Here is a 24,709-nt window from a genome sequence, read left to right as displayed (position 1 = left end):
TGTTTTTGTTAATTAGGCTTTTTATTGCATTGCGCTATAGCAACAGGTAGATGTTCACATAAAAAAACAGAGTTTTAGTTTTAAGAGAACAGGAGATGTCAACGTGGTCACAATGACTGTTCGAGTTCTAGGCTCTTCCAGGATTTTATAGCACACGACTAGATGGATCCCGGCAGAAACTTAAGGAGAGCCATTTACATTATTTCTAAATTTGAGGTGTTTTCTTTTTCTTTTATTACTGCACTGCAAGTTTTTATTTGCATAGCTGTGTAAATAAAAGACAAGATTTAATTCCCCTAAGATGGTGTTTGCCATGAAAAGCAAACTGTTGCTCAACGTGATATTTGATGGAACCTTCTTATAAGGGCATACGTGTCTGGTTTTAGATGGGTGACACCCCGGTCTGTGTCCTGCTGTGTAAAATCAGTAGCTGGGACACTGTTGATTGCCTAGAGTTACTGTTGAATTTCCTGTGCTCTGCAGAGCAGGCATCCAGGTAGGTGCTTTGAACAGGTGGGCTCTTGTTTCTGTGGTTTACATTCAGGAATATGAGATTGACCGTTACTGTCCTAAGAGCATTCTTCTATTGTAACTGTATTATTACCTGAGACAGTGTGCCAGATCGGTATGCTTCATTCTGTAAAACAGGGGACAAGGCAGAAGAGAAATAAATGCTCCCTGAATATTATTGGGTGCAGAATAGTGAAGTTTTCACCTTATGCGTCTGAGGTGAGAGTGGACATGGCATTAAGATTTGCGGGCATGTGGGACAGTGAGGAAGAAGGAAGGCATAGCGCTCAATTATTAAGCTCTATAGGGAGCTGAGAATGAATCAGATAGAGGAGTGACATTTATATATAACCCAGCTTGCAAAATATCCTTCCATGTGCGTTCATGTATTTTAAATGACTTTAAAATACATAAATGACATCACATTACCTATTGTTCTGCAACGTTCTAAAATTAATAACATGTCTTTTCCAGTCAGAATATATAGTAGTAACTCTATTTAATGACTACATAGTATTCATTAGTTTGGACAAACTGGTTTATTTAACCATTTACCCATTGATGGACATTGGACCCCTTCTATCTTTTCATTGTTGTTAGCTCTTTACTGAAAATTTTTATATTTGTCTCTTCGTGTGTGCATATGTGTATTTTTATAGAGTAGATAATGAAAAATGGTATTGTCGGGGCAGTAAAATATTCATTTTAATATTCAGTTTGTACTGCCAAATTACGTTCCACAAAGTGTATGAGAATACCTATTTCTCCACATTCTCATCACTAAGTTTTTCATCCAATGTTATAGGTGACCTATAGTCATGTTATTACTTTAATTGGCATTTCCTTAATTATCTGTGATTTTGACCATTTTATTATGTTCTGCTCATTTATTTTATCTTATCTTTTGTGAATTCCTGTCCATATCTTATACCCATGGTTCTGTTGTTTCCTTTTGGTTTAAATGATTTGTTGTTGTTGTTTTTTTAATTCTGATGTCAATCTTTGATTTGTTTTATATGTTGCAATCTCAGCCCGTTGTTTGTCTTTTAGACTTGTGAAGACTTTTATCATATAAAACTTTGAAATGTGCACTATAATTAGATTTATCAGACGTTTCCTTCTGGCTCTGCCTTTTGTGGCTTAGGAAGGCATTGCCTACCCCAGAGCGATGGATTTACTTTTCTATATCTCCCAGAATAACGTTTTGGGGGATTCACTGACACCACTACATTGTGAAAGAGAGAGGAGTTGATTCCCCCACCTTCAAGTGGAGCTTCTCAGAGCAGGCCCCTCTGCTTGTACTGTCTCTGCCATGTGTTCCCAGGGCAGCCACATCTGTCAGCTGCTGGTTCTGAGGCAGGTCCTGCCTACTGAGAGCATGCTGCACGTGGCCTTCGTGACATTACCTTTGCAGTGGCATTACGTTGCTGTGGGCCCGGGTGGCCACAGGCCTGAGCAGGCAAACCCTCCCCTTAACCCACGCATAAGGTGTAGATTGAGAAGAAAATCTGGGAAGGGAGAGAGAAGGCTCATGGTTCTCTCGTCTAGTCTTAGATGGAAGATAAGCCTCTTGGACGCAGATAATGGAGTCGTTACTTTGAATTCCCCATATGAGGTCAATGCTCTGATCCCTCCTCATCAAGTGGTATCACGGTCATCCCAGTTTTCCCTATAAGGAAAAGGAGACCAAGAAAAGCTAAATGTCTAGATTTAATGGTTCCGCATGTTAAGACCCCAATTTCTGCTTAGAATCAATCTTAGTATTATGGAAGGGAAGCTTCGATGAGTTTCTTCCCCCTCACCAGACACTCTGTTCATATTCGTTCTATGAAGTAAGTGCTGTTATCCCTGTTTTACAGATGAGAAAACAGAGACTCAGAGAGATTAGCTAATGTAAACAAGGGTACACAGCATGTAAATAGAAGAACCAGAGCTGAAATTCAAAGTTCATGCCTTCCCCCCATACTACTCTTCTTTCAAAGGATTTGCAAAAAGCACACAAAGCTACTAGCATAAGAAAAGCACATTTTTCCCCTCCCTCCAATCCAGCAACTAACTCCTGTGTTAACTAGGAAATTGCCTCCACCACGTGAATATTGTCATTTTTACTAGTTTGAAATGGAAAATCAGGCACACATTATTTGGAAAACACTTAACTTTTACGGGACATCTTGAAGGTTTCCTCCAACAGAATTCATTCAAGTCACTGTATTTTACTAATTGAAAATTGCATGGTTGAATGAGCTAGTGATTTCTGTTTATTGCTAACCCATGTTCCTTTCAAAACACTACTTGAACTTTAGCTGAGAATCATTTTCAGCCAGGTTGCTTTTAGTGTATGCCGTCTGTTTTTGTTAGTGGGAATGTTGGCCATTTCTTCGAAGAGAATTAACTATAAATTATACTTCAGAGAACTTCTAAGTAAATATGGGCATGCCTCAGCACTTTAATGTGTTAATTAGCTATTAACTGTGTCAGTAAATTAGACCTGTCAAAAATAATGGCCTCCTTGACTAGTTTTTACCACCATTTCACTTGATGGTGTTACTTAGAAGTGTTGCCCTGAGGAGCTGTTAAAAAGCAAGGTTGTAGAGGTCTGCCTTGCAAAAGATAAACTGAGTTGTTAGGAGTCACCTAAGGCCTGGGTATGTGGGTGTTTTAAGGACTGGTAACCCCTAATTTACAAACCAGGTTTGCCCACAACTGGGTGACATTTACTGCTGGCAGGGGAACTTATCCCCAGGAACCCCAGTTCTTGCTCTCGGCTCCCCGTTTCAGAAAATCTAGCCAATAGTTGTCCTGGTGAGGAGCCTTCTTTGGTGTATGCGACAAGTTAGCAGCCTATTTACAGGTACTGTTTTCATTCCAGAGAGAGGTACCTTCCCCTCCAAACTAGGGTTCTAAGTGTACTGAGGAAGGACCTGACCACATCGGAACCTTGCTCTCCCTGTCTCTCCTCTGGGACTTGTGTCAAGGGACAGGTCCTGCTGCAGTTATGAGGGCTAAGATGGAAAAACTGAGTGAGAAACTCAGAAAAAAAGGTTATGCATAGTGGTTAAATGAAGTTTAAAGACTGCTGTTATTTTCCCAGTCACATTAACGATTGAATGCCTTGGCTTGGGATTCTAACCACTGTTTACCATCTGAGAAAATGCATTCCGTGGTCTAAATGGGCCGACTGTAGGACTTAACCTTTTGCCAGCTCCTGCGTTCTATTCATAAAACCTATAAGGTTACTACAGTAAATGCAAATTATAGTGCATGATAACATTTTCTCGGAGTTTTTTTTTTTTTACACATATTATACGAGGTTACATCACACACACACACACACACACACACACACACACACACACACACTGTTTTGTCTGTTTAGTGATTACAGTCAGAGTCAGCTAAAACTCCTCAAAATCACAGATTAAAATAAATCTCAAAAAATAATGAACTCACACTATTTCCGGTAGCTCTGATGATCAATGAAAAGCCGGTTGTGATTCTCCTGGTAGACTGTCTTGAATCTTGCAAGGAGCTGAGAGGCTTCCTATCTCGGTCTGTGCTTCTGTGCCTCTGCCTGCTGCTTGGGTTCTGCTAGGGGGATTTGAGGGCTGAAGTTGAAAACAGAGCTGGGTCAGTATTGGGCAGCAGAGACCCAGAGGGCCCCGCCGCATAACTGCTGTTATCAAAATCAGCCTCATTGTTCTGTTTTGCTAAAAGAAAGTTGCTTTTGCTGTTTATGATAGTCTCACCATCAGTGAAATTATTTTCTGTCTGGAAGGAGTTCACACTATAAAACAGAAGGTCATTGTCACTGCAGTCTGCATTTGTGGGACCCTAAATTTATTCAACTAAAATAGAGCATGTGTAACTCTTCAAAATGGATCCTAGGGGTAGGATTTAAACTTAAAATTTTATTCTTTCCCAAAGAAACATGGACTGAAGGCCACCTGCCAGCATCATTCCCTGAATTTATGATTATCATAGCATTCAAATTATTATTTATCATAGCCTTTGCTTGAATACTAATAATAATTGACCTTCAGTATCTTGACATTAACTAGTTTTTTTCAGATTAACAAGTTTAATTCTAAATGTAAACCTGATGTACATGTATGTTCATTTGCTTAACAAATATTTACTTATACCTAGTGTGTGCCATTCACTATTTCAGATTGAAACATGCATGGCATTGTTTCAGGCTGAAAGGAAAACAACCTCAGGTGGTAAAAGTTTATTAGTTTAAATCCTATTAATTTAAAATTTGTTAGTGTCTGGACAAAAGCAAGGCTGAAGTTGGCCACCACCCTAGTTGTGCAAATAAAAATATGTGACTAAAGAAATGAAAGGTGTAGGAAGAATGATCAAACAAACCAAGAGAACAAGCTTTTAGAGTTACTTTGAAAGCATTTATATGCTGTCAGTTCATTTAATAATTACAAAATATTCTTCTAGTAAATTACCAATTTTTTGAACCAAATTTTATTATATGTACCCTGAAAATAATACAATATGATTAATATACTTCTAGATTTAGATCCTCTTGGCTCATGATGATATTTTAGTTGGTCTCATTTATAAGCTTTCGCTAATATTGGAAGATTTGACCCTTTGGGAAGCCATGCTGCCCAATTATAAATTTTATAGTGTCAAAACCATTAAAATATCTATTGAAAAGTCCTAATATGCGAGGGAGGAAGAGGGTTGAGATGGTGGTAGGTGATGTTTCCCACAGGGAAAGGCAGTGTTACATGGATTTTGTAGTCAGATCTTGATGGAATCCATTTTTGCCTCTCACTAACTCATCTCTGAAATATCACGTAAACTTTGCGTGCCTCACTTTCCTCATGTGAATGCTAGCACTCAAAGATCTAATCTGAGGACTAGGTATAAGCCAAACTTAAACGTGTGTGACATAGAACAGGCACTCTGTATAGGCTAACTTGCGTTCCTTCCTTGCTTGTCTTACCGTGTGCTTTAACAATTATGGTTATTGTTATTATTATTTTTATTGGAAAATGGGCCACTCATTCAGAAGGACAATGTAAACTAAGGATTTCTCCCTGGACAGTCACCTGTTTGATGTTATGTAAGTGACCTACTCTAATTGCAGGTTATATCCAGGCATGTAGAGGACTTATGATTGCCGCTGTCAGCCTGGGCTTCTTTGGCTCCATATTTGCGCTGTTTGGAATGAAATGTACCAAAGTCGGAGGCTCAGAAAAAGCCAAAGCGAAAATCGCTTGTTTGGCTGGGATTGTATTCATACTGTCAGGTAAATAGTAACTTTCTTCCAGACAAGGTGCTTCCACCATGTTAATGAAATAACACTAACCCTGGTCCTTTCCCTCTGATACCTTTTAGGGCTATGCTCAATGACCGGTTGCTCCCTGTATGCAAACAAAATCACAACAGAATTCTTTGATCCTCTCTATGTTGAGCAAAAGTAAGTACTGTGTGTTTCTGGCTCATAGGACATGTATATAAAATCGTATTCTCAATTAAGGTTCATATATTTCCCACACGGGTTATGTCAGTGAGACATACTGCTAAATGGTATTTGATGACATCATTCAGGAGTAAACATTTTATGTGCTCCTTTGGCAACTGATGCGTTTAATACTGCATTAGTGTTACATGGTGTCTTATCTCTAAATAGCTCAAGGCATAGAATTTAGAACTCTAGACTTCATCCACTGGACATCAGAAAATAAAACCAAGTGGAGGAAAAGTGGAAGAGAGGTGTAAGATGGGGAGGAAAGAATGATGAAATGTGACAGCAGAAAATTCAAAGCTGGCCTTGATTTTGTCCATTGAAAATGGTATTTGCCAGATGCTAACATCAAGACAAACAATGAGATGAAACTGAAAGGAAACTAGGCTCCTGAAGGTTAGAAACATTTTAATGATATTTAAATGAACTACTATTTTTCATATTTATGCTCTGTTAGCTATGGCCTTAACAAGCACCACCTAATAAACCTTTATAAAGAAACTGTACATGATGCAGTCTTATAAAAAAATGCTCCAAGAGTGTCCCAGACACCCAGATGTGACCAGTCTCAGTTGCAGGTGAATGCTTTGGCATTTACAGATCAGTTTGTTTGTTGCTGTTGTTTTTTAACTACGGGCCGTTGCTTTTTATAGTTTCCCTAGGCGTATTTCTTTGCATTGGGAAAACCCCAGGGATATCAAATTAGAAATACTAATATATAAAATATTTTGTGTTTCATGAGAATATACCCACATACCTCTGTAGAAAGAAGCCACATGTGTCTTGCTATCAACCAGGCTGGTGATTTCTTTTAGGCTTCAGATCAAATGTTATAGAATTTTTAAAGTAATTACTGAAATGGCTGGTCAGGTCTGCATCACTTTAGAAGTCTTCAAAAAATGGATTTTCTAGTTCCCTCTTTAGTATAGTTTATGCATAAATAGTAAAGGCTTATATGATGACATCTAATGAAAGTAGTAGCTAACACGTTGAGTCCCCACCATGTACCAAGCAGAACACTGTAACTACTTTTTTATTCTTATAGCAGCCTTGTAGAGTAGGGTCTCTTGGTACTCCCCTTTTTAAAATTGAGAAAAGAGTTCCAATTAATGTGTCCAAGAGAACGTGGACTAAGCTCATAGCTTATGATTCAAACCACTAGCTAAAATCTAGAATGCTTGCTCTAAAATACATGATTTATAATATCCTGTTTCATAATTTTTGTAACAGTACATTATATGTATTTTCCACCGAGTTTCTTTTGTACATTTAAAAGCAGTTTTTATTCTGAAATTTTATTAAATGGGAAACAAAAACAACTGTGTTAGACCCAAGTATAACTTTTACTCCCCTGCCTACATTAAAAAAACATGTGTTCTGATTTATGAATTTTCTCCTAATGAATTTTTGAGAATGAGATTTGCACAGATGTGCATGACACCAAACACTGAGATGAACACTGAGATGGTGCTCCTGAGCATTAGAAATGTTTTAATAATATTTAAATGAAATACCATTTTTCATTTAAATGATACATATTTATTTCAGGGTTTGGTATCATAAATATATTGGGTTTTCAGAAAAGTCATGAAAAGTATTTTTTTCTGTTTTTCGTTGCAAAAATGCATATGACTTTCCTGACAACCCAATACAGCAAAACCATATTTCTCATGGTTTATTTTGTTAAGGACATGGCTAACTTACCTGGATTATCTTTCATACATCACTGTTTTTATTTTCCTGACAATTATTAAATATGTCTTTGTGATATTTTTTTTTTTAAAGATTTTTTTTATTGGGGGAATTGGGGGGATGGGAACAGTGCTGGGGAATTGGGGAAGGGGAACAGACAAGTTGCTGTCGTTTTGTTCTTCAGTCTAGTTGTGGAGGACGTTGCTTCACTGGCCCAAGTTAGCACCATCATTGCGCTCTTCCCGGGCGAGGCAGATCAGTCGTCGGCTTCTGGACGGCCGCTCACTGCGGCTGCTGGCCGCTCACGCTGGCTGCTGGCTACACACGGTAGCCCATGGCAATCCACTGCCACAGGGGCTGCAGCCTACGCCGTTGCCGGTGACTCACGGCAGCCCAGCTCCAGGTTGAGCTGTTGTTCAGCATCTTAGCTGTAGAGGACAGTGTCACTGGCCCTCATATGTGGGATCCGAACCGGGGCCCTCTGGCGTCCCAAGCCAGTTCTTAACCATCGCGCCACTCGGCCGGCCCGAGAATTTTAAAAACAGTTTTAATCTTTCTTCAAAGGGTAAAGGCTGATTTGTTTATGCACTGTAACTTAAACTTGTCTTTTGTGATTATTTTTCTGTGCTTGCTGTGTGCTCAGTCACCTATGTCATTTTAGTACCATTGGGATTTCTTATTCTCCTTTCAGATTTTGGTTAAACTCAGTTTGGAAATTACGGACTCTGAAAGGTTTTCCTCTTTTCCACACTCTTGATGCTGCATTGAACTATTCCATTCCCACTCTTAGTCTCCCAGCATTCCTCTTTCTGTCTATACCTACTCTGTCTCTGTGTCTATATTCTCATCTGTAAAATCAGGATAATACTGGTACTCCTCACACAGAGCTGCTGTGAGTTAGGAGAATGTGTGCGTGCGTGCGTGTGTGTGTGTGTGTGTGTGTGTGTGTGTGTATACATATATACACATATATACACATATATATGCTTAGAACTGATTAGAAAAGAGCAAACACTTTGTAGTAGCTATTACTGTATTGTATTAGCAATTACTATTAAGATTGCTTTTTAATTGCATATAGTATTAAGATGTGGCTTATCTTATAGATGTCTTTATTACCTTTTCTGTGGTAACTTAAACTGTTTAACACCTACAATTTGCCAATTTACTTTACATAATTAAAAACACCAAAGCTAGGGTTTATGGAAAACAAAATGACTTACAGATTGGTAGTATTTACAAATACAGGCCCTTCGTACCAAGGCCTTATGGAAACATAGACTTTATTTAAAAAAAAAATTTAAAAAAAACCCCAGCTTATTGAGAACATGTTAGCTCCTTGAGGTAGGGATTTTCACTTACACCTCTATCTCCAGCAGTGCCTTGCACAAAAAAGGCCTCCATGACTTATATAAAATCCACTTAGATCAAGGAATTGTCAAGGCCTAACAACTGTAAATATAATAAGATTCTAATTACTCACAATGATAGAAGAGAGGCATAAACATGACATGTGACATCTAGAGGAATTCACAGACTACATTTAAATAAAACTCCTGTAAACAACAAATCATCTAACTTGACTTCATCTGTGTTCCCTTTATCTATACCTTTAGTAGAGGAGAGGGAGATGAAAATTAAGATTGTAGTTATTTTCTGTCATTTCCCCATTTTTCCTTTTGCTTTGCTTTCTTGGCATTCATTCAAGTGATGATTATATTTTGTGACTCCAAGGTGGGCTCCTGCAAAACCTTGAAAACTATTTCTCAACTCTTCCATTTGGGCTGTTTCAAACCAGCTTCCTTCTTTTTATTATAACAAAACCTACCAAATCCCCTCCCCCACCTCCCCTCTCGCCCACTCCCCCAAAAAAGAACAACTCACCCTCCTGCAAGCTTATGGTAACACGCATCCATTAGCATGAATCACCATCCTAGGGGTGTTCAAATTTAATTACGTTATCCCCACTGTTGCTTTGTTGTCCAAACCATTAACTTCCTGAATGTCTTGCTTTTATTTTCTTAGATAAACTGTTCCAAGTAAGACTTGATTGGAAGAAGCTTCTTTTCAAAACATGCAAAGTTAGAGCACTAAATCATTGCCCTAATTGAGGAACTAGGTCATCGTGGTCTTACATTTATTCTCTTTCAATATATGAGATTTATCATTAATGTTTTGACTTGATAGTCTCATGTTGGGTCTCATCTTCAGGCTCTTCTATTTTCAGAGTTGTTAAAACCATGGAGTTATTTATCTCTAGCATCCTTTATTCCTGGCATATATGTAGTTTCTACTTTAGGATTTAAGCTTTGCTTAGGTAAAAATATTTTCACCATTGTGGCTACTTAGTAGTTAGAAATAAACAGCAATCTACTTTCTGATAGATTCTCTCATTCTTGTTACCTGTCAAGTCAAATGAACAATAGACAATTTAAGAAGTATATTTCTAGATTACACACATTTTCTGTGGTGAAGTTGAAAGGAATATTGATCTCGTTGGGTGATTTTGTCAAGATATTTAACATCTCTCTTCTGTTCTTATTATAATTTAATGAATTATGGATGTTGGCTTATTTAAGCTTACTCCATTCATGAGGTTATTCGGAGAATGAATTAATGTTGGTATAGCTCATCGATTCTTGGATAAGGGAGTCCATAGAAGTGCCATGTGAACCAAACAATTCAACTGTTAAATATTAAAAAGGTGTTGTTCTGTGACGTTGTTCAGTGGTAGCACAGGCCACTTCAGATCAATGGACCTGATGCTTTATTATGCTAGCATGACTTAAAAATCTATTTGGAAATCAAGTGTTTGGCAACTGTGTTGTTTTTACTGACCAGTCCATGAAGTCACAATTCCTGCCACTTTGCCGTGCTTTTCTGGTTGCTCAGCCTTTACCACCCCGCCCCCTGGGGCTTTCCGTTTTGTTTTTTTTCACATCCTGGCTTATCCTGCAGGACTTGCATTCTGGGTAAGGTGCCTTCCTGGCTGCTGGTGTTGTACCTATTGCTTCTATCATAGTCCTACTAGGCAGTTAGCAGTTGCTTACTAGTGCAGCTCCCAAACCAGACCTGGAACATCTTAAAGCAGAGACCTTGTCTTGTTGATTTTAGAGTCTGTTACAGCTAGTCCAGGCTCTTTGACATTTGCAGCAAGGGTGGTCAGTCAGCAGGACTGTATGACTGTCGTCTGTCTGCATCTCTCCTGAAATGGAAAGACTTGAACACGCTTGTGGAGATTTTGGTTAAGGGAACGGGAAAAGGAGGCAACATAACATCCAGTTCAAGAGTGAGGACTCTGATGTCCCCACCACATGGAAGAGTGCTTGACACATAGTAGGCTCTCAAGAAATGTTGATTTAATGACTTTTGCTTGAAAAAATAAAATTTAAAAATTATTATGACAGGGAAAATGTTGGCGAGGATGTGGAGCAAATGTAACTATCACCGACTGCTGGTGGGAGCTTAAAATGGTGCAGTCACTTTGGAAATCTGTGTGGCAGCATCTAGTAAATCTGGATGCATGACCCAGGAATTCCATTCCTAGGGGCACACCCAACATAAATACATCCATAGTTTTACCCAAACCACGTACAATGTTCATCACAGAACTCTTTGTAATAGCTTAAAATGTAAACTACCCATCAGCAATAGAGTTGATAAACAAATTGGGGGATAGTCACACAACAGGACACTACATAGCCATGAGAATGAACCATCTGTAACCATTTGGATAAATCTCACAATTGTTGATGAGTGAAAGAAGCCAGACTCAAAAGAGTACATATAGCATGATTCATTTTATTTAAGTACAAGAACAGGCAAAACTAACCTAAGCGGTTAAAAGTCAGAGAGGGCCACAGTAACTAGAACGGGACACAGCGGGGCTCTGGGTACTGATGATGTTCTTACGTGAACAGATTTCTGGTTGCATGTGCATGTTTCATGTGTGAAATTTGACACATGCATGTTTGTGCGTGTTTGTAAAAATTCATTTAAAACTTTAAAAAAATGTCCTTTTTTAAAAAGTGGTAAGGACCCTGTTCCAGGCTGCCTGGGAGTAAACCTCAGCTCTGCTACTGGTTAGTTGTGTTACCTTAAAGAAGTTACTTGTCCTTCGTGTGCCCTGTGTTCCTTAGCTGTAAAATGGGGTAATAGGTACTATGGGTTTTTTGTGAGGATTAAATGAGATAGCACATTTCAGCTGTTTACAACCGTGCCTCGCACATAGTAAGCACTCAATAAATGTTAGCTATTCTTTTTAAGGTACTGACGCTTAAAAAGTAGAGTGCTTTAATACAGCAGTTCATTTACCTTATGCAGTATATTAAGGTTAGCCATAGAGAAATGTGTATTGAAATGTTGGAGACCTAATAGAAAGGATAACTGTTGTAAGATGCTTGGCTCTCAAGTAGAAGGCAGGTGGGAACGGTACCTAGTATGCAACCATTTAAAAGAAACAAGGCTTATGTAATTTCTTCTTATTTCTAATCACTTCAGTCATGGCATTGAGTTAGAGATATGCAACAATTTGAAACTGTCAAATGGATACTCTTGAGACCCTTCTTATGAGAACCCATTCTACATACATCTTCCCAACACCCGGTTCAATTCTAAGATGTTTTCAGGTAGGCTGTTGAGGATTCTGAATAAAATGCAGATATGCTTTTAATTGACCAAGCTTTTTTGCTGCTAGTCCATCTGTATATTTTTCCCTCAACACAGAGATGTGGACACCTGTCTCCACACACACAGATTCTTGACCTGTGTGCACCAATACTGGCCATGCCCTCAGATATCTATGGACAGTGTTGATTCTTTTAGGAATTTCCAATCTTGAAGAACAGCCCCCCCTGCAGTGTCAGATTATTCAGACTTCAGAAGTTGCCTGTAAACATGTTATTGTGCCTACTCTGAGTGTTATGACTCAGCACATCATTTCTCACTTAACATACTGGCCCAGTAAACTCCCAAGTATCCACATGAATGGAGATCAGTGGCATGTGCGTTGCCAGGCAACAAATTTGTTTTTGAATTGAACTATGTAATTTTGGGGACATGAGATGTTTCTTTTAAATCATGATTTACTTTGACTAATATTATATTGTTATACGGTGGATGGTTTCGTAACTTTCCGTGGATAATTGGCAAGAATTTGAACTCCTGTAAAGACACCTACTGAGCACTTTGTACACATTTGGAGAGGGAAGGCAGCACAGAGGTTCAGAGGCAGGATTTAGAGTCAGACCCCTGCTCAGACCCTGGCCCTTGCTCCTCTCTGATCTCAGGGAAGACGCAAAGGCATAGCCTGGATAACAGAGATAGCACCTCCTACCGTGCTTCTGAATGGTAAGAGGATTAAAGAAAACACATATAAAGCACCTACCATAACGGCATGTGGTAGGTGAGCAGTAAGTGTTACCTGTTACTAATATATACAATTCGTAGAATTCCTAACTACCCTCATGATAAATCATAACAAATGGGGAGATAATGCATGCATGTCTGTTATAAACGAGTCACAGAAAAGCAATTTAGAATAGGCACCAAAAAGCCCCAAAAAACAAAAAAACCAAAAACACCAGTCTCTATTTTGCTTTTCCTAAATTTGACAATTCTCCATGAAGATTCCATATGTAAGTAAATGCTTATTGTTTAAATTATCCCATTCCACTTCAGCCACCATTTGCGAGGCACCTGCCGCTTTTTAGTAGTCTCTTGGGGAACCTTGGGTGGGAAATTTTGTGGCACCTTCTAGGCAGTGTGAGGGAACTGTTAACTGATAGGAATTGGGTAAGTGAAACTAGACTATGACAGCCTCAGGGAGACACACAGGTTGGTGGGCACTAAACACCCTGCTTCTAGTAACTGGGACCCAGAAAGAATGTAGAGTATTTGGGGGATATGTGTTTATAGGTAATGGCTGTAGAATACTTATTTAATATAAAATCCATTATATAGACCTTGGATTAGGAAAGTTTATTTTAGATGGTGTAATCTTTAAAAGAATGGCATACCAATGGAATTTAATTTTAAAATGTTAATTAATATTGATAATATATAGGTGTAGTTTCTAAACTTAATTTTTTTTAAATATTTGTTTTAAGGTAATTGGAATATTTATTCTGGCTGCCACCACTCTTGATTAAAATGAGAAGTAGGACAATATGTTTGAACAAAACACTATCCTGGATGTTGAAACACCTGGCTCCTAGCTCGGTGACTTTCAGCAAGGTCACTTCACTTCGCTAGGGATCTTAAAAGGATGAGAGTTTTTTCATTCATTAAGCAGTTTTAGTTTTGTTTTTAGAGGAGCTGATTTTCTCTTTTTCAAGTCCAACATGTCCTGATTTTAATTACGACACCTACCTCTTTTTGTGCTGGGTGAAAAAACAGCCTGAGGGAATTTAGAAAAAATTCCATACCCTAGAGCTCTTGAGCCACTGAGAAGGTAATGAGCCACGGAGAGAGAAAACAGCTTTATGAAATGACAACTAAAAATACAGTGCATTGATTGTATGTTTTTTATATTAATGAAATCTTTTACTTAGTTAAGGTGTACATAAAAGGAAGAAGGAATGATGGCTAACAGCTCAGGGTTTGGAACCCCAGTTATGGGTTTTCAACCCTGGCGCTACCATTGACTTAGCTGAGATATGGGGCAAGTGATCTAATCTCCTTGAGCTTCAGTTTCCTCATTTGTAAAACCCATCTCTCTGATTGCAATAAAGACCAAATATGACAATACGTGTAAAAGAAAAGTCTTGGCACACAAAAAAAGTCCTCGTACAATAAGCTGACAGTAATAGTAACTATTGTTATCATGGACATTTACTTCAACCACTTCTATCTGGATTTGGGAGAACAGGCAATGTTTACTTTGCAGAAACAGGCTCTTCTGATTCTATTGTTAAGTTCCATCACACATGACTATAATTATTTGCTTAATGTGTAACTATCCCCCGTAGACAATAAGATCCTTGAGAAAGGAGCTGTGTTTCTCTCATCCACCTTGAAACACCTGGTTAGCCCAATGCCTAACCTGTCATTCTATGGTGGTTACCAGAACAGGCTACATCAACTCCTGTGGATGGCAAATCGAGTCATAATACGGGTTTGGGTGCAAGGAAGACAAAAATAGGAAGTGAAAATGAGAGGTGTTCCTCAATCCATTAACGCAGGATTACTGTGAAGGTTACAGGGCTGAAATGTGAGGTGAAGTACAAAATGCGTCAGAATTAAGGCCACTAGGGGCGGTTCTAGTTCTGGTTCTCTCAATATGAAATGAAAGACCTGAGCAATAGCCTGGAGCCCCAGGCATAGCCAGGTGGATGAGAATAAGTTCTTCCAATAGTTCAGAGTACATTTTATTAATAATACCTTAGATTTTATGTTCTTTTTTGTGTGAAAATCTTGAATAATCTGTGTTTTAATGTCTGTGTAGAAGCACATTTCCCCTATTATTCCTTTCCCAAGTTCACATTCAATTACATACATGAATTAAAGTCATACTGGCAGCTTTTGATTAGTCCTATCAACTGGGCAGAATATCTGAGAGATGCTCCAAAGACAATGTTCTAATCTATTACCATAAAGTCAAAGTTCTGTCCTCAACCTGATGATCATGGGCCTGTCTGGTGTTAAGCAGATTCACAGCTTTTCGGAATAATGAAGACAAAGCTGGTCTAGGGCCAGCAGGCTATTGTTAACAAAAAACCTTCAACAAACAGATCATCTGAAATCTGGATAATCTTCTCAGGTGTTGAAGTCAGCGTCTTGGCATTACCAAAAATGAAGAAAGATTTCCAGGCAGAGATGAAGTTTCCCAATCAGTGTCAAAGGAGGTGTGCTCCATGACAAATTTGAGCGGATATTATATTGCTCTCGCTCAATCCTGTCTTTCAGTAATACGAGTCTGTTTTTGCCAGATCACGTACACTAATAGGTGTGAATTCAAGTCACTGAGGAGTAAGCCTGCTATACGTGTCTTTTAACAAAATAAAGAAGAAAAAGTTTCTGAAAGAGAAAGAACCAAGTCACAAAAACCCTCACCACCCAGATTGTTAAAAATTATTGGTGTAAACACGGAGTCTCTTAAAGACTTCAACCAGCTGGCACTATTTATTAAATGTTTGTCTTCGACGTGATTCACAAGGAATTCAAATGGAAATAATATTTTCCTTGTATTTAGTGCCTTAAAGAAAATCAAAATATATTTAAAAACAGGAATAAGTCAACAGCTTTTGATGTAAACCAAACTCATGATTCTTAAATCCCTTCAGAAAGTTTTATGATGCTTAAATGAATATAAAGACATAATTCCTGACATTTGAGCTGCCTGGGTGTTTTATCCTCTGATTTGTAACAACACTGCGTTCATGTGTGTGTGCTCTTTATTTTTTATTTTTATTTTATTTTATTTTTTATTGGGGAACAGGATGTTTTTCCAGGACCCATCAGCTCCAAGTCAAGTAGTTGTTTTCAATCTAGTTGTGGAAGGCGCATCTCAGTGGCCCATGTGGGGATCGAACCGGCAACCTTGGTGTTATGAGCACTGTGCTCTAACCGACTGCGCTAACCAGCCGCTCTTTAAATGAATTCATAGTGCCAAGCTGTGGTTTATGATTTCTTCCACCTTCACTTCTAATTGACCACTATTAATAATTAGAGACTTATTTTTAATTCACTGTGGTACCTGTCACTGGCAGCCTATTTTTGAAAGCTAAATAGTTTAAGAAAAATCTCAAGACTGATTCTTCCAGGGATATTCACACTAAGTAATACTAACACATAGAGAACACAGGAGAGAAGACAGCCTAAACTCTAGGCGGGGTGGGGTGGGGAGAGGGAGGAAGAAAAATAGAAAGTATCTTTGAATTGTAATCTTATCATTATGTCCTCCAAGTAGAAACTTTCAGTATGCTCATTCCTTTAGTTGTCTTTGTAGTAAAAGGAAGAGAGTGAATGGGTCTGATGCCAGCTTACTTATAGGACTTTTAGATGTAAGAGGTCAAATGATATGCATCTATGGCTTGGCCCTGTGCTGGTTTTATTTGTATAATCTTGTTTCAACATCATAAAAGCAGTATTTGGGAGAACAGGTAATGTTTGCTTTACAAATCCAGGACATCCTTTTTAGATGTATAACATGATATTTAATGAAGCTGCCTTTTATAAAACTACCAATTAAACACTCTTGATCTGACCAGCTCCCTTCTTTTTCACCGGTGCACTTGTCTATTCAGTCCTCTTTGGGGCTGTTTCTTGTACCGACTGAAGGTGTTTCTCTCCACTTACACCAGCCTTCTTCTGCCACTGTCTTTAATGAGAACAGCTGAAATTTCGGGGTTCCCAGAGCCCAATCAGAGCTCCAGTGCAGGATGAGGTGCTTACAGGTGTTCCTTGGTTCAGCTATCAACTTGATTTCCCAGGAAAGGCAGCACAAATGCGAGGAAAGAAGGAATCACGGGGCAGAAAGTTTTGTGCACATCACCCCTTCCCCATTGCAAACGCAGACCATGACATTGCCTCTGTAGTCAAAATAGGCAAGTAGATCATAAGTCCCTAATCTTCTATAGGTGTTTCCTGCTCCCTCTAAGCTGGTGGCTGGGACCACGCTGTTAAAACTACCTATCACAGCTGCGACTAACACCACACCAGAAGGCCTGTCCATGCCTGGATGGGAGTTCACACATAGCGACACAGCATGTAGAAAACGATGAGACAAAGCTCACGACAGGCACAGGCCGCTCACATGATGCCGTCAACATCATGGTGTGGCCTTGATACCTAAGCCTGGCCCTGGCCGGGGGGTTGGGCTGGGAAGGGAGCTGACCTTGGCATGTCTTTCTTACCTTCAGTTACTTTCCTTTCTCAGCTCCTCTGTGGATTCTGTATGATCAAAACAGACCCTTCCTACTCTAACTTCAATTTACAATAAAAAGCACTCTTAAGTAGAAAATGGCAACCATTAATTTTTTTTCCTTGCAGTGGCAGTCTATGGGTCAAAAAAGTTTGAGAACCACTTCTTCATTGGAAAAACAAACAAACCACAACCACTATTCTTCAGGAATAGGGTAGGCAAACACGAGAGTGCACATAGCCCCTGAGATTTTGATACACTTTTCTCATCCCTTATTTGTTTCTCTGGGTGAAGCTCCTCCCCTAAAAGATTTCCTCTGGCCCTTCATTGTGATTTCCTTTTTTGTCCTCAGTAGCATTATTTGTACCTTTGTATGTTTATCTTCGCCTCTGTTCCAGTCATCGGTAGAGATGGCCTGCCATCTAGGAGATTCTTAATAACAATCTATCACTAAACATTAGTTATTTTTCATTCATCTTCCACTAGGTTGTAGTGATAAGATGATGCTGTATCCCTGACTTTTCATGGGCACTGTAGAGGAAGGAAAACTTTTTTCCCTCTACTCCCCCAGGTTGTCCATTAGGGCCCTATAAATTAGACTGACAAATGAGTAAGATAGATTAACAAGAGAAAATCAGAGTTTATTAACATGTGCACCACACGTCCACATGGGAGAACCCAGTGATGAGTAACTTAAAGGGGTGGTTAGAACTTGGGCCTATATAGCATCTTAACAAAAGAGCAATCAATTTGTGGAGAAGTGACAAGACAAAGGAAAAGGACTTTGAGCTTCTGGGGAATGCAAATAATGGGAAGGCAGATATATGGGGAACTAGTGAAAGACAAAGGCTAGTCAGTCAAGTTTGGTGAGTAGGTTCCTCCAGTGCCATCTCTGGGCTGAGTTTGGAGTGGTCTCTGGTGATTAACTTCTGTCCTTCCTGGTGGAGAGGGGAGGGCAAATGTATGTCCTGCTTTGAGGCAAATGGGGGAAGGCAGAGAGCTTTTCTTGTATCTGCTCAATTGCCTTCCGCTCAAAATGATCCTTTTGCCAATGTGGCATGTTTGGAGTGGCATATTCCGCCATCCTTGAGCACCTTGCTCATGATTTGCACAGAGCAGGTGCTTAATAAACATTTTCTGAATTGAACTAAAGTGAAAGCAAAAGCCACCTTCCCTTTTGTGCCTAAATAATTTACCCTGCTTAAGAGTATACAGAGGTGGAAAGCTTTGCGAGGTTCAGGCAGCGCCCAGAGGAGAGATGCTGGCTGACCGGGAGGAGGCCTGGGCTTCGGTGGCTTGGCTCCTACTTTGCATGCAGAGATCCCGTCATCTGCCTTTTGGGATGTTGGGGAGATAGAATCAAGTGATGGCTATAACAACACTTTGAGAAAAGTTTAAAGGATTATACAGAAACAAGGTGTTACTCCTTCCTGTACAAGCTCCAGTAGCAAACATTTATAACGAGCATTTAGTAGATGTTGGCTAGTAGTGTTAAATACTGCTTACAACTCCCCCCCCATAAGTAAGCTGTAATACTTGTGTAATACTTCCTCACAGGTATGAATTAGGAGCTGCTCTGTTTATTGGATGGGCGGGAGCCTCACTCTGCATAATTGGTGGTGTCATATTTTGCTTTTCAATATCTGACAACAACAAAGCACCCAGGTATGAAAAAGAGATACAAATGACCTGTTAAAAAGTACCGTACTAGTCTCAATTATTATATGTGGGTTAAATTATAGACAGTTCATGTGATTCTTAGAGACTACAAAAATCCAGAATTGGGAAAATATGTTAAATATACTATTATGTTGAATAGGATATAGCTAATTATAGTTCATTTAAAAAAAACAAAAAACAACCAGCTCATTCTCCTTACATCCCGAAAGCTCTTTGTGTAAGTAGAAATGTGGGTCGAACACGGGGGCATATTCTTCACCTGGGCTTCATCATAATTTTCACATGGGCAGAAATTGCTGATGAAGGTCACTAGTTTCCTTGGTTCTAGGAAGATGAGTTTTCAGTGATAGTTCAGTAACTGAACCAATGAGCCAACCATGAGTTTCTTCTGTAGATTCTCTTTGTCACACCAGCTGTTCGGAAAGGACTTAGAAGTATTTGTTGGGGTGAGAGAGGGAAGAGAGCTAAAAGTAATCAGGGAAAGATTTAAATTTAGCTGTGACAGAAATAGGGGGGAAATGGTTTCTTCCCATTTTTATTTGCCCTACATGTAAAATAGCATCTACCGAACTGTGTTTTGCCTTTCAGAATGGGATACGCTTACAATGGGGCCACATCTGTCATGTCTTCTCGGACAAAGTTTCAAGGTGGAGGAGCAGATTTTAAAACCACAAACCCTTCAAAACAGTTTGATAAAAATGCTTATGTCTAAAGAGCACTGTGTCTTGAGTTTGTTGTAAAAGTGAACTGTTCACAAAATGATCCCATAAGGCCCTCCTATAATTAACACTCAGAACAATTTTTAAAATATGAATTGGAAGAATTTGTTGATTGTATGGATGTAAATGTTTTTACATAGTTATATACTAATCATGTTCTGTTGTGGCTTTCTATAAAAAAATAAACAGGTTATTTACAGGATTTGTATATATTTTATACATTTTTAGAACATGCAAAGTATTTAGCACCAAAGGGACAAGAAGTATTTCATAATGTAGCCTTGTTAACCATTCAGATGTTTCAGTCTTTGTCCCATCCTTATGTTTCTTCCTTCATTTATTTAATAGAAGGTATATAAGGAGGGGTGTCTTGTAAACAGTGTGGGGGCCATCTGAGACTATTCCTCAAAAGATATTTGGGTTGAATGGACATGTTACTGGCTGCGTAGAGTGATTTCTAATTTCTTACACCTCTCTGTCACTACTGTAATTCACAATGACAACTCAAGGAGGGGGTATTGAATGGGGTCAAGATGTTATTGCCCGTTACCTATTTAAGTCCACCATAAATAACTGCTGAGCCTTCTCTGATACAGGAAGCAGATTCAGGGGTGGAGCATCTGTAAGAGCTCAGCTACAGATGCTAGTCAAGGCTGACTGTGAAGCCAGCCAAGGACGTCCTGAGCCTGTGCGGACCTGCCTTCCTCAGAACTGACAAGCCAAGTTCTGGTGCCTCCTTAGGTCGTGTGTGTGGAACTAACTGGGCAGAGGAGAGACTTACCATTTTTCAAGATACCTAAATGGCTCCAGTGATTTCTGAACACAGACAATGACTTATTGCCAGAGCCAGCCCCTTTAAAAACATGCCTGTAAGGGCAGTGGTTATCTCAGGGTGTGCCGGGCACCACCCTGAACAGTTTTTACATGCCCTAGCTCACTTTATCCTCACAGACGCCCTCTGAGGTAAAGTACCGTTAGGATCCTGCATTGACAGAGGAGGACATGAAAGCAGAGAGTTCAAGTAACTTGCCACAGGGAGCGACAAAATAAGGACTTTGAACTGAAGCAGTCTAAGGTAAAATGGATAGTGCCAAGCTTTGGATAAGATTTGGTACCTGTGTTATCTGTGAGCAAGACACTTGCAACACTAATCACAGCACGGGTGAATATAACCTTTTCCTGAAGCGTGAAAGACTTAAAAGGGAAAATCACATTGTTTGGAGGTGCTCCTTGGAAAGAAAAGGAAATGAACAAGTTTGTTTCAAATACATATATCTTTGGAAACAAATTTGTCCATATATGTATATGATGGTCAAGATCATGATAGTATTTGGAGTATCTTTTCCAGGGATACAGATGAACCGAAAGCTATCAAGACAGGTTAGGTGCTACAGGGCAGTGTAGGTGCAGAGTTTTGTGAGCATGTTTTAAACAAATTGTTAAATTGCAAGCTTTGCTTGCTAGTGAAGATAATGTTGAGGTTGTTCTGAACTATTCTAGCTCCTGAAGAATTTAGGGACAGAAAAGCTCTGCCAACGACCAGAAAGAAGTAAGCTGTGCATCAGTGAGGGGAAATAGAAGGTGATAGTGAAAGGAAAATGAACAAACTAAGTCTAGTAGGACAAAATGATAGGACTACACAGATGAGTTAAAGGATTGGCTTTTACAACACAAATGTAGTGACTTGCTTTAAATCTTGGGTGTACTTAGCAGAAGTGCATCACATTTCCCCAACCCTTTTCATGGCAGACGCAAAACATGAAATTGAGAACCAGTTTAAAGCCTGTTCTTGTCACTTTCTAGTTGTATGGCCTTTGGCAAGTTACTTAATATCTCTCAGTTTCTCACATTTTTAGGCTAAGGATTACAATAATAACTACATCTCAAAGTTGATCTAATTAAATGGGCTAATAATGCATGTTAAAAAAAAAGCAAAACCCAGGTAGCTCAGGACAGTGGCCTGTGTACCTTCTTAGACACCATGTGTTTTTGTAAGTTGCTTATCTCTGTCCTATTAATACATGAAAGTTTGATTTGGCAGTTATTAAAATTTTTAGAAACTTACACCGGGGGTGCCAAAAAAATGTATACAAGTAGACACTGTGGTCAGTGTTGCTCAAGCAGTAGTTTGCCATAATCAGAAGTGTCTGGATGCTGATGGTAACCACTTTGAGCACCTCTTGTCATTGCAGAAGTCAAACGTGACTTGTGTTCATCTTTTGTTATCGGTATATATTATTACAATTTTAATAGTTTTTTCCTTTCTTAAAATGTGTATACATTTTTTGGCACCCTCTGTATATAAAGTGAGTACATTTGTGTAAAATGGCCCTGTGGGAAATTTTTAAAAGGGTAAGAGTGGACTATAAGTAAAAAGGATGGAGTGGAGGGGATAGAAACACATGAAACAGGTGTTCTAACTTTAGATCAGGATGTTATATGGTATAGCCAACAATGCAAGCTTGAATCCCCTAACTAGATAAGTTGAACTCAGAAATCATCTCTAATACTCAGCCACAGTCACAATGATGTAATGGAGTGCTTTACTTGAAAGGTTGACAAAATAAAAAGAGATCCCAAACCAACAAACTAGTTGAAATGTTACTTTTTTTGGTTTTGTACACCTGAAACTAATAATAAAAAAAAGTTACTTTTTTGGGAAACACAGTACAGATTATACCACAAAGTTTAAAAAATGCAGACAGTGTATATGAACTTTCTGACCATTGACATGTCATTGTTATGAATAAACTAAATTAGTTTTGAGGTATCTTATAATACAGGTTGGACGTTTTTAAAAAGTGAAAGAAAACCCCACATACACATATGAATTCAATAACGACTCAATCTTTTCTATTCATATTCTGATAAACTAATTGACACTTAAAATAGCTACATTTTATTCATAAAATATCCCAGGTAAAGATTATGCTGCAGAAATGGTATTTAAAGTTCTAAAATAATTGTTAAATAACAACATGCTTACAATGGCTCAAAGCTGCATATGGTAAAGGTACTCTGGAAAATGTATTTAACATGGGCCTAGCTATATTATAATTCTAAACTTCTATATGAAAAATAACCAATCTACCCTTAAGATATCACTAATTCCACTAATTCAATTTTAAGGACACCAACAGATATTTTAAAAGTTTTAATTCAAACTAAAACCTGCTATAATTTTTTTTAAAAATTCACTTTAAAATTAGTTGAAAAAAATACACTTAAACACGAGAGTACCATTTTGAAGAAAAACTTTCTATGACTTCAATGACACGTTATATTTAAGCAGCAGAAGTCTTAAACACCTTTATATGCTTCAAAATACTGTTGACAGTTTCATTTTTCAATACTGTGTTAGGTGCCATTAAAAAGACCCTTGTTCTTTGAATCAGCTTCTTTGTTACTGTAGGAAATACTGTAAGGCAGCAGCATTAGAATCGTGTTGGCAGATTACTGAAATACTGTGATACTGAAATACTGTTGGCATCTGGATGCTCTGACATGTGGGACCTCAGTTATACATCTGAAGAGTCGCTCCAATCAGTCACAGTTACTAAGCTGCTTTTCAAGGTGCTTGATTCATCTTGAAGTCCTGTGGAGGGAGGGAGAAGAGGAGGAAAAGGCCCCAGTGATTAAAGAAGCAGAGTCCAGCCTGTAAAAATCTATGACTTCACACTGTAATTTATCACTCAGTGTCTGAATTATTCACCAGTCCCCACCCCCAACTCCCACAGGCCGTGTAGGAGGCAACAATGCCCTCTGACCATGAAGTGGCCATATCACCAGGATACTCTTCCAGGGCCCTCGTATGGAGGCCCCACCGGCACATCCCCTTCCCTGCATTCAGCAAGGGCCTGGATGTGACAGTCCTCAATTCGTTTCTGTGGTGGTGGTTATTGACTCTGAGTGAGTAGGTGGTAAAGAAAGAATTACAATTAACAAGCTAAGTAGGGATTAAATGGTAAAAATAGGCTTTCGAGGGCAGATGAGCTTAAATATGAAGTTAGTTAAAAAGTGCCTTAAGCCACTGAAATAGTATGTTCTAGAGAATTCCACTTGAGTTTGACTCTAGATAGGTTTTTGTTTGTCTGTCTGTCTGTTTGTTTGTTTGTTTGTTTTGAGGAGCCCATTGGGGTCCCTCAAATGGCATTGAGAGAAGAGAAAGGAAATGTACTCAGAGAATCTGTCTGCTTGGCCCTGTGCACTTACAGAGTCACTGTAACATAAGCACGGTCTTTTTCAACTGTTAGACTCGATCTTTAGACATAGCACAAATGATGATGGTTACAGAACAGAAGGTCAATGTTATGAACAGACAGTGTGAAAGTAAAGGCACAGCTGACATGCTGGCGGAGAGAACAGGTGAAGTGAAGGGAAGAGGCAGCAATCGTTCATTTTACAAAGTGGAGTGGGCAAGAGATACTGCTGCAAATGCAAAGAGCAAAGGTAGAGGTTAACGTGTGTTAATTTAAAATTACAAATAGGGGCACAAAAATACCGAAGAGGGGGCATGAGATGTGTAGTGAGTGAAGAAAATGGGCCAATTCCTCATGTGTCTTAGCAACATGTCAACAGTTAATGTGTAAAGTTGGTAAGTCGAGAAATAGTGGTCTAACCCTGTTACTCACAGACAAGGAATTACTCATCAGAGACCCTAACACAGCATTGATGAGAGGTGGTATGGCAAAGCCCTCTGTATGACTTGACTTTTATTATGTGCAAGAATTACTTTAAAAAATATATAAATTACATTTT

At 38.9% G+C, this 24,709-nt stretch overlaps 2 protein-coding genes across 4 annotated transcripts in view; one reads left to right on the top strand and one right to left on the bottom strand.

Annotated features, from left to right (window-relative positions):
- Positions 1–20,153, top strand: part of CLDN10 (claudin 10) — a 121,480-nt gene extending 101,327 nt beyond the window's left edge. For 2 of the 3 annotated variants that reach the window (XM_019663842.1, XM_019663841.1), the window contains exons 2-5: positions 5,618–5,779; positions 5,869–5,950; positions 19,110–19,217; positions 19,821–20,153. In XM_019663842.1, the coding sequence (XP_019519387.1) occupies positions 5,618–5,779; positions 5,869–5,950; positions 19,110–19,217; positions 19,821–19,944 (476 nt within the window). In that variant the 3' untranslated portion in view covers positions 19,945–20,153. The remainder of the gene's footprint in view (positions 1–5,617; positions 5,780–5,868; positions 5,951–19,109; positions 19,218–19,820) is intronic. The other variant, XM_019663844.1, reaches the window with a different exon arrangement.
- A 2,318-nt stretch (positions 20,154–22,471) lies between these two features.
- DZIP1 (DAZ interacting zinc finger protein 1) overlaps positions 22,472–24,709 on the bottom strand; it is a 69,632-nt gene continuing 67,394 nt past the window's right edge. Inside the window, exon 19 of the mRNA XM_019663850.1 lies at positions 22,472–23,546. Coding sequence (XP_019519395.1) covers positions 23,470–23,546 — 77 coding nt within the window. The 3' untranslated portion in view covers positions 22,472–23,469. The remainder of the gene's footprint in view (positions 23,547–24,709) is intronic.

This window comes from Hipposideros armiger, unplaced genomic scaffold (genome assembly GCF_001890085.2).
Source record: "Hipposideros armiger isolate ML-2016 unplaced genomic scaffold, ASM189008v1 scaffold_407, whole genome shotgun sequence".
In the NCBI taxonomy this organism is placed as follows: domain Eukaryota; kingdom Metazoa; phylum Chordata; class Mammalia; order Chiroptera; family Hipposideridae; genus Hipposideros; species Hipposideros armiger.
Note: the sequence above shows the minus strand (reverse complement) of the source record. Positions and strands in the feature narration are given on the sequence as shown.